General features: G+C 41.8%; 1 protein-coding gene across 1 annotated transcript in view; it reads right to left on the minus strand.

Annotated features, from left to right (window-relative positions):
* The window catches only part of DPP4 (dipeptidyl peptidase 4), a 69,020-nt gene that overhangs the window by 32,580 nt on the left and 22,213 nt on the right, over positions 1-14,227 (minus strand). Inside the window, exons 11-16 of the mRNA XM_081936333.1 lie at positions 13,952-14,081; positions 9,437-9,481; positions 4,540-4,644; positions 3,379-3,446; positions 2,000-2,053; positions 608-726 (exon numbers count right to left, since the gene is read on the minus strand). Coding sequence (XP_081792459.1) covers positions 608-726; positions 2,000-2,053; positions 3,379-3,446; positions 4,540-4,644; positions 9,437-9,481; positions 13,952-14,081 — 521 coding nt within the window. The remainder of the gene's footprint in view (positions 1-607; positions 727-1,999; positions 2,054-3,378; positions 3,447-4,539; positions 4,645-9,436; positions 9,482-13,951; positions 14,082-14,227) is intronic.

A 14,227-nucleotide genomic window follows, 5' to 3' on the forward strand; every position in this document is an offset into this window, starting at 1 on the left:
ATCATGGATTGAAGATGCAACACGTACCATATTTTTCAAAGTATAAGACACACCGGAGTATAAGACACAGCAAGGTTTTGAAGAGGAAAATTTTAAAAAAAAGTCTTTGCACTCTGCAAACCTCCCAAAACTGGCCCATTGTTTGTGAAAACGGGCCCGTTTCCCCCACAAAGGAATGAATAGCCTTTAGGGGAGTGCTCCTGGGGGGTGCTCCTGGGGGTGGGGGGCCACAAACAAGCAAAAACGGCCCATTTTTCATCAAAAAAGGGCATGGATAGACTTTAGGAAGCTTATAGAGTGCTCCTGGGGGTTGGGGGGGAGTAAAATTGAGCAAAAAACGGCCCATTTTTTTGCTCATTTCTGCCCTCCCCAGCCCCCAGGAGCTCTCTAAAAGCTTCCTACAGGCTCTGCACAGCCATTTTGGTGAAGGGGGTGGCGTTTCGGGAGGCAAAAAATGCAGTATTCAGTGTATAAGACGCACCCAGATTTTCAGCCTCTGTTTTGAGGGGAAAAGGTGCGTCTTATACTCTGAAAAATAGAGTAACTATTAGGACTTTTAAAGATTGAGTTGCATTTCTGTAAGGATAGGGAGGTCTGTAATACTTGCCGTAACAATTCAGTTTATAGTATTTTGCATCTGTGCTGAAGGATACAGAGAAATACTGACATGCTTCCTCCTTTGAATCACAAGTGATACATGTTTTCAAGTCACTTTTTAAGTCCACTCTGTAAAAAGAGAAAGGTAGAAGAAATCTGTATTCTATTGCACGTCATAAAGGCACACCACTACAAATACTTTTGATTTCAACAGGAACATTCATCAGGTTTTTTTCCCCTTTGCATCCCTTTGATGACCAGAATAATTTATATTTGGGTGCGCCAATGCTTCATGTTCTTTTTTTATGTGCTGGTAATGCAGTGGTGGGTTGCAGGTGGTATGTACCAGTATGGGCGTACCGGAGCCTGCCCAGAGCACCAGATACCGTTCCGGTACTGTGCTCTGGAGGGCCCACCCACCTGCCTGAGCTCCTTACTGGTTTTTTAAGTCTTCGGAGCTTCTGCCCACGGCGTGTACAGCACCTGCGCGATGCTCCGCTGAGCAGCTGGAGCATTGTGGAGGCTCGTGGAGGTGCTAAGATGCATGCACGCATTGCACGCACATATGTGGACGCCACTAGGCCTGTTTCAACGGTACCAGTTGGAACGGGATCCAGAACCCACCATTGTGGTAATAGCATGGTTTACAACTTCAGTTTCTAAACAAGTGCTGACTTTCTCTCAAAGATCAATTCATCTTTATACACATTTTTTTCCTCTGCTACTCTAAGAGTGTTTTCTTTGCAAACTATGATGGACATTTGCTGCTTATATACTTGCCTTCAAGTAATTATTTAATTCAAATTTCTCTTCTTTTTTCTTCAATTGTCTACTTTACCTGCAGTAAAGCAAGGGCTCCAATGTTTTAGTGCTAAATATTGTCAATCAATATCATTCCATGGATTCAGCATTCCATAAATGCACTGTCAGTTTTTCTCATCTAAATAATTCAATTTATTTACAAATGTGTCCAATTTACCCTACCAGCAGCATACTTGCTTCGCCCATCAGTTTATGACTTGTATTTCCACAATTTAATTTTGAATTTAGAAATTGTTATATCATTATTATCATCCTTACATTAGGGTATTATTTATTTCACTTATATCCCACATTTATTTTTGTTTATAAGTACAGTAACTCAAGGCGGCAAGCAAACTAATATTCCTTCTTCCTCCTATTTTCCCCAACAATAACCATGAAAGAGACAGACTGTTCCAAAGTCACCCAGCCAGCTTTCATGTACAAGGTGGGACTAAAACTCACAGTTTCCTGGTTCCCAAGCTAGCATTTTAAGCACTAGAGCAAACTGGAGGTAGGCAATTTAAAAATGTGAAAAATAAATAAAGATATATGCTATAAATGCTTTATATAGCAGACCCATAATAAAAAAGCATCTTACTTATAAAGTTGTCTTCCTCCTGGACTACCATTAAATTCATTACTAATAAAGTATCTGTGAAATAAGCAAATGGATTATTGATGGATTAATATATCATCTTATTTATTTATTAATTATAATTAATTATTAATTAATTATTAATTACAATAATCATTTAGATTATTGTAATAAAAATTCCCTAGGACAATAGTACAGAAGTTCAATTCTACACGAGTCTCTAAACTGGAAAAGACATTATGCTACCACAAAAAATGGAAAGTATCTCATTATACAGAAAGTAGTAGGCAAAGGAGAACACTTATTGTAATGTGAATTTTTAATTTTATAAGTCACTCAAAGTTGTTGGGCAGCGATATAAATGTGTTAAATAAGGGAGAAACAAGTGCAATAATTACTTAATAGACAACTGCCAGCATAGATCTCTACTTCTGAATATCCATTTTCCCCCTGAATATGCAGAGTACTTTTAGAGAATATATTAGGTATTTAGCAGCTATAATAAATAAATATTAAATCAGAGGAATGTATTCAACAATATTAATATGCTTTCTGTGGAACATCTCATCCAGAGAAAATATAATAGGTGACTGACTTGTAGGAAACAAATTGGTGAAACATTCCAGGATTTATTTCTTAAGTAGCTACAATCTGTTGTTGACTTTGTTTAGATTTGAATGCAATGGGGAGGGGTAGCATGTTCATACTACATTATTGCACTTTATGCTTGCTTTGTATTACATCTACAGATTTCATATGTGTGTGCTTCTGTGTATATTTGTTATTCCTACTTGATGATGCAGTATTGCATTTTCTGATTGCATTTCAATAAATATAAAGTATTAACAGTGGGTCCTATGTAAGGAAAGCAGACAATGGGGGAAAGAGAATGGTATTTTCATAATCAAGGATAGAAGACAATGTACCCCAGTGCTATTCTATTGTAGAATATTACTCATTGAGCACGGATTATTTTGACAGATAGGCTCCCAGTTCAACTAAAATTAGTGGCACTTGGGTCTTACTGAAATCTTAAAAGCTTAAATTAGTAATGATTAACTTGTCACATAGAATCCAGTGGGATGTAAAAATAAAAAAAACTTGCCTTAATGAGATTGGAATAGAAAATTTATATCTCAAAAATCATGAGATTTTGGCTTATCAAGAAGACATAAATGAAAGAAAAGGAAAGTCAGCACACTCAGCATAAAAGGCAAGGGATCATAACATTGCCATGTAAAATTTCTTATGCTAAGCTTTCATTCAGTCTCAATTCTAATGCAACAGACAAAAGGAGGGACAAACAGAAAAGGCTATCTCTAGAAAGGGATGAGTTGTGCATCTGCCACACACATATTCAAAAGTTATCAATGGATACTCACATGCTGTTATTTGTTAGAGCAGCTATGTCGATTACTTCCCATTTTCCACTTGTAATAGGGTTAACTTTCTAAGTATAAAGATTAGATAAAATATGAATCTTCGTAAATATGTTATATATCCATACACAAAACAATTGTCATGGTTCCAAATAATAGCAATAGCAATAGCCCTTAGACTGATATACTGCTTTACAGTGCTTTTACAGCTCGCTCTAAGCGGTTTTACAGAGTCATCCTATTGCCCCCAACAATCTGGGTCCCCATTTTACCCACCTTGGAAGGATGGAAGGCTGAGTCAACCTTGCGCTGGTGAGATTTGAACTGCCAAACTGCAGCTAGCAGTTGAAGTCGCTTGCAGTACTGTACTCTAACCACTGCGCCACCTCGGCTCTTTTTAATGATCCTAACCAAGTCAGAACCCTGAGACTGGAACTCTTCTCAAATATTCTCTTTTTTGAGTCCATCATACTGGCCCATTAAAATGTGAAGCCAATTCTAAATACTTCCCGTGGTTCAGTACAGTGGTGGGTTTCAATTTATTTTACTACCAGTTCACTCGTGTGCATGTGTGAGCTCATGTGACGCTTCTGCGCAGAAGAGTCCAGGTGGGAGGGTGGAGCCTCCTGCCACCGCCACTACTGGTTCACCCGATCCGGGGTGAACCAGCAGAAACCTACCTCTGGTTCAGTATAATTAAGAGTACATGATTCCCTCCCCCCAAGTGTCACAGGTTACATTGCCCAACTGGGTAAATGGAAGGTTCTTCAGACAGTCCCCTCCTTTCTTGCTCAGTATTTGTTGAGATGACCTTGGCTCTACCAGCCTCTGCCTGTGTTATGACTCTAGCACATTGTAGAGTAGAATTCCAAACCTCCTATCCTCCCCCCCACCATCTGTGTGGCAAGTGAGAAATGAGGGGGGAAAAGTGCTTCAGCCAGAGTCGTTTCGAAAGATGCCTGCAGCAAACTCGGATAACTCCAAAATGATAATATGTAAGTAAACACATTATCACAAAAAAATGCCGTCATTATGTCTTATGCAAGAATGTAAGCCATGGCACTGAGTGATGACATCACACAGGTGTCAACATTTGCCTCTCTTTGCCCCTCCTTATGAACAACCCTGCACAAATATAAAGAAACACAAATAATCATTACTTACGCCTTCGCTATCAGTGTAGTGAATATGTTTGTATCCTTGTGAATCACTCATAATTTTGTAGTAGCTAATTTTGTCAGAAGCAAAGTAAGGTTCCGATGGCTGAAACTGTGAAAAAGAATAATAAAATGGTTATAGGTGTAATGGTAAGTAAGTATTCTATTTCATAGGTTTATTAATTTTAACCACTCATAGAAATACATTGACTATCACATTTTGTTTAGGGATTAATTTTTTTTATTTCCCAAAGGTCAAGTTATTCCTAATGTTTTCAAAATAAATGAAACAAAAGCCATAGATTTCTACTGTGGCATTGGCTGTTTTTACTTCAACATGAACATCAGCGAATTGCAATTACTTGGTTCTTTGACAATTCATTTTTCTTTACTGTTTATTTTCTTTTGTTTTTGTAATATAAGAAATGGAAGGTAATAAAAAGGAAATCATAATGTATGATTTGTTGACATATAGACTTTGGAATATTTACAAAGCAATAAATAGTTTGAAGGAAGCAAAGAGAGGCCAACCCTCTAGCTCTGCCCCATTTTGTGTTCTCAAATTCTGATACCTTAAAGTTCACAACCACTGAAATTTAACCAAAAGATTCAGTTCAACTGGTTTATACTGAGTATGTTTACTTATGTTTCTCTGCTGAGAACACTGGCTTGTCCAGTACCTCTTCTGTAAACTGAATATATAATTGATTTAATACTATTCTGCTATTCCGTACATTCAACAGAAATCTTGGAGGGTTGGATCTGTGATCTTCAGTCCTTTTTGGCAGAAGACCTAGTTGTTCAATATTTTTATATCTGCAGAAAGTACACTGTGCTACACAAAGAAATAGTCACTTTTTCTAATTTTTAAATTGTTGCTGTTATTGGTACTGTCAATCACTAATTATATTTTTCATTGAGATGAAGACCTTTTTCTGCTTTCTTTTTTTAAAAAGATTATGAACTGCACTTAAACTGTCTCAAAAAATATGAATTAGGGAAATTAGTGCTAACCACAATCACTGCCATCTTCTTGTTCTACCAGAGGTGTAAATAAACTTCTCAATTGAAATTGGTTTTATATTTGTCATCTTTTTGACACATCTATATCCCATAGCTTGAATGGCTTAATCATCCATAAGGAATCTTCAAATTGATTAACACACCAACTTGAGTCAGTGTGTCAATTCTTAGAGCAGGAGTGTCAAACTCAAGGCCCGGGGCTGGATTCGGCCCATGGGGTGCTTAGATCTGGCCAGCAGGGCCACCTTGGAAACAGTGAAGGACTGGTCCGTGCCTCTGCCAGCAATAATGGAGCTTGGGAAGGTTGCATGTGGCCTTCCTGAGCTCTGTTTTTGCTGACAGAGGGTTGCAGGAGGCCATCACAGCCAAAATGGAGCTTAGGAGCCCATTTTCACTGGCAGAGTGCTCAATCCATCACATCCACCCTGGCCACACCCACCCTGGCCCCCCAAGGTCCAACACCACCTTGATGCGGCCTTAAATGAAATTGAGTTTGACACCCCTGTCTTAGAGCATGTAAGTAACCTTCAAGTGCATCTATGTCAGCAGTTTTAAGTTTGTCTTTGAGAAAACTTTTAGGAATTTTAGGAATGACAGATTTTTTTCTGGAAGATATTTTGCCTGAGGAAAGCTATTTTGTTGATAAATGCAGAGAACATTTTTGCAATCAGTGTCACTATCTTACTTGAAGTTACTTGAATTTAAATTACTTGAATTTAATCTCATTAAATATTCCAACTGAGTAAAAACCATCTTTTTTCACGCTTCATAATTTACTGCAGACAACAAATTTATTTCAGTACAGTAGAACTCTAATACCCCATTTGAATAATTCCACAAAACATGTCAAGCAATTACCTCTAAAAAGCCATTAACATCCTCATAAAATCACCAGTGAACAAATTGTTCACTGTTATCTTATCAGAGCTGTTGGAACAATAGTTCATTCTTGGAATTGAGTTTTTTTCTTATTTATTGCATTCAACAACAATATTTAGAGTGTCATATACACTTAATCTTAAATACTTGGTAAAGAGATAAATTACAACTGAATAAAAAAAATCTTTTGGAACGTCTTTCTTCACAAATGCCATACTATTATTGTTGTAAAAAATCTATCAGTATTCAACTAGGAGGAAACAATATATGTATTCGTGTTTCTGTCTTTTTTAATGCACATTTTTAAATGTTTTGTTTTGTCTTTCTAAAAAGTTTTTTGAAGTTTTTTCTTGTAAAGAATAAGCATTCTAGCAACCATTTCCACCAGTTGGCTAATATTGATGGGAGTTGGAGATATAGCTCAACAACACAAAGAGAGCTCCATGTCCATCCAAGTTATTTTATCGCTGGCTCTACCCATTTTTTATTCTAGCCCAATCAAATTTTCAGGGACATTTAAAATAAGGGATGTTTCAGGTAATATGTCTTATACAGTAATAAGATATCTTGTATTTTCTTGATGTAATTGACTTATCTGAGCATATATAAATCATAGTGGAACAAGCATGACAATAATAATGTTAACCTATTTTTTCCTATTTCTATAGTAGATTTATACTCCTTTTTTCTTTCCTTTCTGTTTGCTTCACTGTTCACACCATACACAATCTGCTTATCACGTTGCTTCCTGAGATTTTATCGTGTAGAGCTAAAATGTGTTAGTTATATTAAGGTCTTTCTTTTCTGATCAGGTTTGACAGCAGAAGATACTAACTTCCATTATTTTGCAGGGTGGGTCTATATTTGATGCTATTAAAAAAACATGACTCTTTTAAGCAAATGATAATGCGGGGGGGGGGGGGATCTTTATTCCTACATATAGATTTAGTAATGTTATTGTACAGCTCCTTGTTCCTATAAACATGTTCTCCTTTTAGAACCAGAACCTGGCAATCTGCTGACCATAGACTACTATACAATATTCATTTTACAGCCCTGATTTATAACTATTTGTTTAGTAACCATCCAAAGTTACAACAGCACTGAAATAAGTGACTTATAACCATTGCAGCATCCCCAGGATAACATTATCAAAATTCAGGTGCTTGGCAACTGGCATGTATCTATGACGGTTGCACAGTCCCAATGACATTGGATCACCATCTGTAACTTTCCCAACAGGTTTCCGACAAGCAAAGTCAATGGGGAAACCATAATTGATCCCAAAGTTTCTGTTGCTAGGCAAGACAGTTGTTAAGTAAGTTTTGTCCCATTTTATAACTTTTCTTGCCACAGTTGTTAAGTTAATCACTGCATTGTTAACTTAGTTAATATGGCTGTTGGGTGAATCTGGATTCCCCAGTGACTTCGTTTGTCAGAAAGGTGATCACAAGGCAGTTACTAAGCATCCGAATTTTGATCACATGACAATGGGGATGTTGCAATGATTATAAGCATGGGAAATTGTCATAAGTCATTTTTTTTAGTTCTCTTGTAACTTCAAATGGTCACTAAACAAATGTTTGTAAGCCGAGGATACCTCTATGTCCCCAAAATGTGAACAACTGCTAGTTGTAGGGATTAGATATGAAAACGCTAGGTTCCACTTAATATAAGTAAAGGTAAAGATTCCCCTCACACATATGTGCTAGTCGTTCCTGACTCTAGGGGGCACTGCTCATCTCCGTTTCAAAGCCAAAGAGCCAGCACTTTCCAAAGTTGTCTCCCTGGTCATGTGGCCGGCATGACTAAATGCCAAAGGTGCATGGAACGCTGTTAGCTTCCCCCCAAGGTGGTCCCTATTTTTCTACTTGCATTTTTACATGCTTTCAAACTGCTAGGTTGGCCGAAGCTGGGACAAGTAACGGGAGCTCATTCCATTACGCGGCGCTAGAGATTCGAACCGCTGAACTGCCGACCTTTCTGATCTACAAGTTCAGCATCTTAGCCACTACTTTTTAACTTAGTATGCCAACCACAAAAAGATAATCTTAAAGATGAAATCGGAAATATCAATGTTTGCTGAATCCCCACAAATTGCCAATGTCAGGATGAATATCCAAATCAGCAAATTATAATTTACATTAATTTCATTAACACGAAGTCTTAGCAATAGTTGCATTCTTCTAAAGATAAATGGTTATGATGATATCCCACAAAAAATTAAGTTGTTATCAAGTTTTATCTTTTTGAGTCCTCTTGTAACAACAGATTAAAACTACCTATAATGTGACAACTTCTTGCACAATGTTTGGTTCTTTGACTACTGTTTGAAGAGAATGAGAAAAGACTGCAATGACATTATATATCACACATCCTTTTTAAAAATTAGGGATTGCAAGACAGAAATGTGAGAGAGATGTGGGTTCCATATGACCTGCAAAATATAACAACGACTATAACGAAGGCTTGGTTACAGGGTTAATTAAAAAGTTGAGAAGCCAGTGTATTTCACACATCAGGGGATGGGAGTATAATTGCAATTCCAAATGGCCTTGAAAAAAAATCCTCAACATTCCACGTGGGGAAAAAAGTTATTAAGAGCTAATTTTGTGTCTATATATTAAACTATACATTATAAAATAATAACATACAGTATTGTTCAGATTGTTTGTTGGCCAAGTGCTTTTAAGAAGCAACATGGAAATAGAAGATCTAATTCTATTCAACCAATTGATTTTTCTGCCCTGAAACCCACATAGACATATGCTAACAAATATTTATAACACTGTTCCAAGCTTGTCTTTATCTTACTAATATGGGGCTGGCATCTGGCAAGGAAGGAAAGAGTATAGATGTTTCTGATAGAAAACAGCTGACAGGTACAATGAAATGCTTCATTTCCTCACTGTAAGGTATCTCTTTAGCTATGCTCCCTCTGCAGGAAAGGATGCTTGGCCGCCATGCAACATATAAGTCGATCCTTAAATCACTGTACTTACTCTGCCAACCCAGCCAGTTTTACTTTCTTCAGGACGCTCCCTTTCCTGAGGAAAAAGAGAAAGATCTTCATTGTCTTAGTAATCTCTGTCTGTTAATCTAGCTCTTCTCTCTTTCAAGATTAATGTCAATATTTACAAAAAGTTTCTGCAAATAGATGGCTTTTTTAATTGATTGATTCGCTACCCCACTCCCAAGACTTAGGGAATTACAATACCCAAACAAAAACATGCATATCAGTACGTAAAAACTACCCAAATAAATATCAGCAGCCCAATCATCTTAAATTTCTTTAAAACAACATTATAAAAGGCAACCACCACCAAATGCCTATTTTAAACAGACTCGTTAGTTTTGACTGCATGACCCATTAGGTATATGAAAGACGCAGTCCTTTTAGTAGACAAGAAACAAGCTATGGTTTTTAAATAGCAATAGCACTTAGACTTATATACTGTGTCACAGTGCTTTACAGTCATCTCTAAGTGGTTTACAGAGTCAGCATTATGCCCCCAACAATCTCGGTCCTCATTTTACCTACTTCGGAAGGATGGAAGGCTGAGTCAACCTTAAGCCAGTGAGAAGTGAACTGCCAAATCCAGTCAGCCGGCAGTCAGCAGTAGTTGCCTGCACTACCACATTCTAACCACTGTGCCACCATGAATGCAGAAACCAGCATTCTGAATTCAACTCAGAAACCTATTCATATCCAATGAAACAACCAGAGAATCAGGATTATAGCAGGTGCTTATCTGCTAATATCTTGGCCATTACATTGTGTATCAAACACAGTTTCCAAGTTGTTTTCAAAAGAAGGCCCATGCAGGGCATGATACAGAGTCTAGGCAGGGGATGAGGGTCCCTGCTGCCAGGTCTTCATGGTCCAAATAGGGCTAGACTGGCAACTAGACTAAATTGCTCATTACTGTGGGGATCCGCCTCTAGAAGAGAATATTTATAGTGCAGGGTTGGACCATGGGGTTCCTGATAATTTCTTACCTTGATTGTTTTCTTGCAGGTATTTCATTAGTAAGGAGCATCATCAGGTAGTAACAGTGATGTTACCTTTACCTTTTTTACCTTTTATTTCGATTTTTATACCGCCCCCTCTCCCCAAAGGGACTCGGGGCGGTGTACAGTCAAGTGAAATAGATAAAATAGAGTACAAACATGGAAACATAAAAACATAGAAGAGGCGGCAATACAACACTGTACAGGTAAAGCAGATAAAAAACAGTATATAAACAATCCTAAAAAATACCCAATTAAAATTACCCAGTTAAAAATATATCTGCCAAGAGGTATAATGAGGTTATGAATGGTCCAGGCCGGCTAAACGGAACAGGTGAGTCTTCAGTTTTCGTTGAAAGGAGAGAAAGTCGGTGGTGGTTCTGATACCGGGGGGGAGGTCATTCCAGAGGGTTGGGCCCATCACAGAGAAGGCTCTACTCCTAGGTGTCGCCCGTTGGCACTGCCTAGTGGACGGCACCCGGAGGAGCCCCTCCCTGTGAGAGCGAATCGGTCGCAGGGAAGTGTGTGGTAGGATGCGATCCTGCAAGTACCTAGGTCCTGAGCCATGGAGCGCTTTAAAGATGGTGATTAACACCTTGAAACGCACCCGAAAGACCACAGGCAGCCAGTGCAGCTCGCGCAGGAGCGGTGTTACGTGGGAGCACCTAGTACTCCCAAAAATAGCCTGCGCGGCTGCGTTCTGAACTAGCTGCAGTCCTCGAGCGTGTCCCAAGGGAAGCCCCATGTAGAGGGCATTGCAGTAGTCCAGCCGAGACGTCACCAGTGCATGAGTGACCGTGCGTAGGGCATCCCGGTCCAGTAGGGGGCGCAATTGGCGCACCAGGCGAACCTGGTGGAACGCCCCCCTTGCCACGGCTGCCACATGGTCATCCATTGACAGCCGGGCATCTAGGAGGACGCCCAAATTGCGCGCCCGTTCCACAGGGGGCAATTGCTCACCCCCTATGGTCAGCGATGGAATCAACTGACTGAACCGGGCTGCCGGTAGCCACAGCCACTCAGTCTTGGAGGGGTTGAGCTTGAGTCTATTGTCCCCCATCCAGACCCCGACGGCTTCCAAACACCGGGTCATCACCTCAACAGCCTCGTTGGGGTGGTCTGGGGTGGAAATGTACAGCTGCGTATCGTCAGCGTACAGATGATACTCCACCCCAAAACCACGGATGATCTCCCCCAGCGGCTTCACATATGCGTTGAACAGAAAAGGCGAGAGGACCGACCCCTGAGGCACCCCACAAGTGAGTGGCCTCGGAGTCGACCTCTGCCCCCCTGCCAACACACATTGCGTCCGGTCGGAGAGGTAGGAGCCGAACCACCACAAAACGGTGCCTCCAACTCCCATCCCCCCCAGCCGGTGCAATAGGATACCATGGTCGATGGTATCAAAAGCCGCCAAGAGATCTAATAGGACCAGGATAGAGAAACAACCCCTATCTCTGGCCCTCCAGAGATCATCGACCAACGCGACCAAGGCCGTCTCCGTGCTTTGTCCGGGCCGGAAGCCGGACTGGCGTGGGTCTAGATATTCGGATTCCTCAAGGTGTCGTGGAAACTGCTGTGCCACCACATTCTCAACAACCTTCGCTAAAAAGGGAAGGTTGGAGACTGGACGATAATTAGCTAGCTCCATCGGGTCAAGGGAAGGCCTCTTGAGTAAGGGCCTCACCACCGCCTCTTTCAAGGCGGCAGGAAAGGACCCCTCGCTCAAAGAGGCGTTCACCAGGCCCAGTAGCCAGCCTCGTGTCACTTCCCAGGATGCCAGTACCAACCAGGAGGGACACGGGTCCATTAAACATGTGGTCGGTCGCAGCCGTCCACGCAACCTATCCAAATCCTTGGGGGCAACAGACGCAAACTCCTCCCAGAGTGGTCTCACAAGACTCACTGTTGGCGGCTCTTCTGGTCCACTGAAGGGGGTCCATCCGCTCCGGATCTGAGCGATTTTGTCCTGCAGATATTCCCCAAACTCCTCTGCTCTGCCCTGTAGAGGGGCTTCCCGCGTCCTCTGTGATAAGAGAGAGCGGGTCACCCGAAACAGGGCGGCAGGGCGGTTATCGGCGGATGCAATAAGAGTGGCACAATGTCTACGTTTGGCCACTCTTAATGCCACAAGGTAAGTCCGTAAATAGGCTCTTACTTGTGTTCAGTCAGATTCGGAGCGTGAAGACCTCCACCTGTCCTCTAGGCGTCTCCTATGGCGCTTCATCACCCTCAGGTCCTCGGTGAACCAAGGAGCCCGGGTGGGTCGTTGCCGCAGGAGAGGCCACAAAGGCGCAACTCGGTCCAGGGCCCCAGCGGCCGCCCTATTCCAGGCAGCCACTAGGTTCTCGGAGCGAGCGCGCGTCAGGGCTACAGGGAATGGCCCAAGCTCCGTCTGGAACCTATCCGGTTCCATCAGGCGCCTGGGGCGGTACCAACTTGGACAGTTTGGTTCCGCCTCCTCGCGGTGGGGGGTAGCGCCAGGGAAGTCCAGCCGGAGACATGAGTGATCTGACCATGACAGGGAAGTAATGGTTACATCCCCTCTTCCCAGATTACTCGCCCACTGTTCAGATACAAAAACAAGGTCCAGAGTGTGGCCACCTTCGTGTGTGGGGCCCTGAATTAATTCAGGGTCAGGTCCATGGCTGTCATGGAAGCCATGAACTCCCAAGCTACCTCGGATGCTTCCCCCGTCGACGGCAAGTTGAAATCCCCCATAACCACAAGCTTGGGGGTCTCAACTGCCGTCTCTGAGATCAGCTCGAGGAGCTCGGGCAGGGCTGCTGACGTATAGCGAGGAGCCAAGTATACAATCAGCAAGCCCCACTGCCTCCCTGGGCCCCATTTCACACCAAGGGACTCACATCCGGGTATCTGAGGTACAGTGAGCTCTCTCGGCTCTAGACATTCCCGTATCACTACCGCCACCCCACCACCCTTACCCAAGGCTCGAGGCTGATGAAATGCACGGAAACCCGGCGGGCACATTTCCACAAGGGGTAAACCACCCTCGTGGCTACTAGCCATGTTAACTAGTTGGGTAATGAAACATGTGCAAGAAAACAATGAAGCTCAGAGATGACTCCACAAATCTGCCTCTCCCGTTCCTAAGTCACGTTTTCCCAAGCATCTCTCCACCAACTCCATTATTTACCCCACCTACCATGCACTCCCCATGAACAAAAAAGGATATAATTGTTTGCTTGCACTGTCAAGCTAATCTTCACCCTTCAACCTCTACAACCTCTAAGAGCTGCGGTGGCGCAGTGGTTTGAATGCAGTACTGCAGGCTACTTCTGCTGTCTGCCAGCAGTTTGGTAGTTCGAGTCTTATCAGGCTCAAGGTTGACTCAGCCTTCCATCCTTCTGAGGTTGGTAAAATGAGGACCCAGATTGTTGGGGGAAATAGGCTGACTCTGTAAACTGCTTAGAGAGGGCTACACTATGAAGCGCTATATGAGTCTAAGTTCTATTGCTATTGTTACAATCCATCTTCACTCATACCTTTGGGCACTGCCATACATCACTAGTGTAGTCACAGATGGTGAGCATAGAAAAGTTTTGAATCCTTTTAAGCCACTGCGGACAAATTCTTTCATCAGTCACCCATGTTACAACACTCAAGTAGTGATCCCTGGAGATAGAGAGATAGCGATAGAGACAGAGATAGAGATAGACAGAGAGATAGAGATAGAGATATATAGATAGAGATAGATAGAGAGAGGGGGGGGAGAGAGAGAGAGAGAGAGAGAGAGAGAGAGAGAGAGAGAGAGAGACTAT

Source organism: Natrix helvetica (genome assembly GCF_964273705.1).
Source record: "Natrix helvetica genome assembly, chromosome: 1".
Taxonomy (NCBI): domain Eukaryota; kingdom Metazoa; phylum Chordata; class Lepidosauria; order Squamata; family Natricidae; genus Natrix; species Natrix helvetica.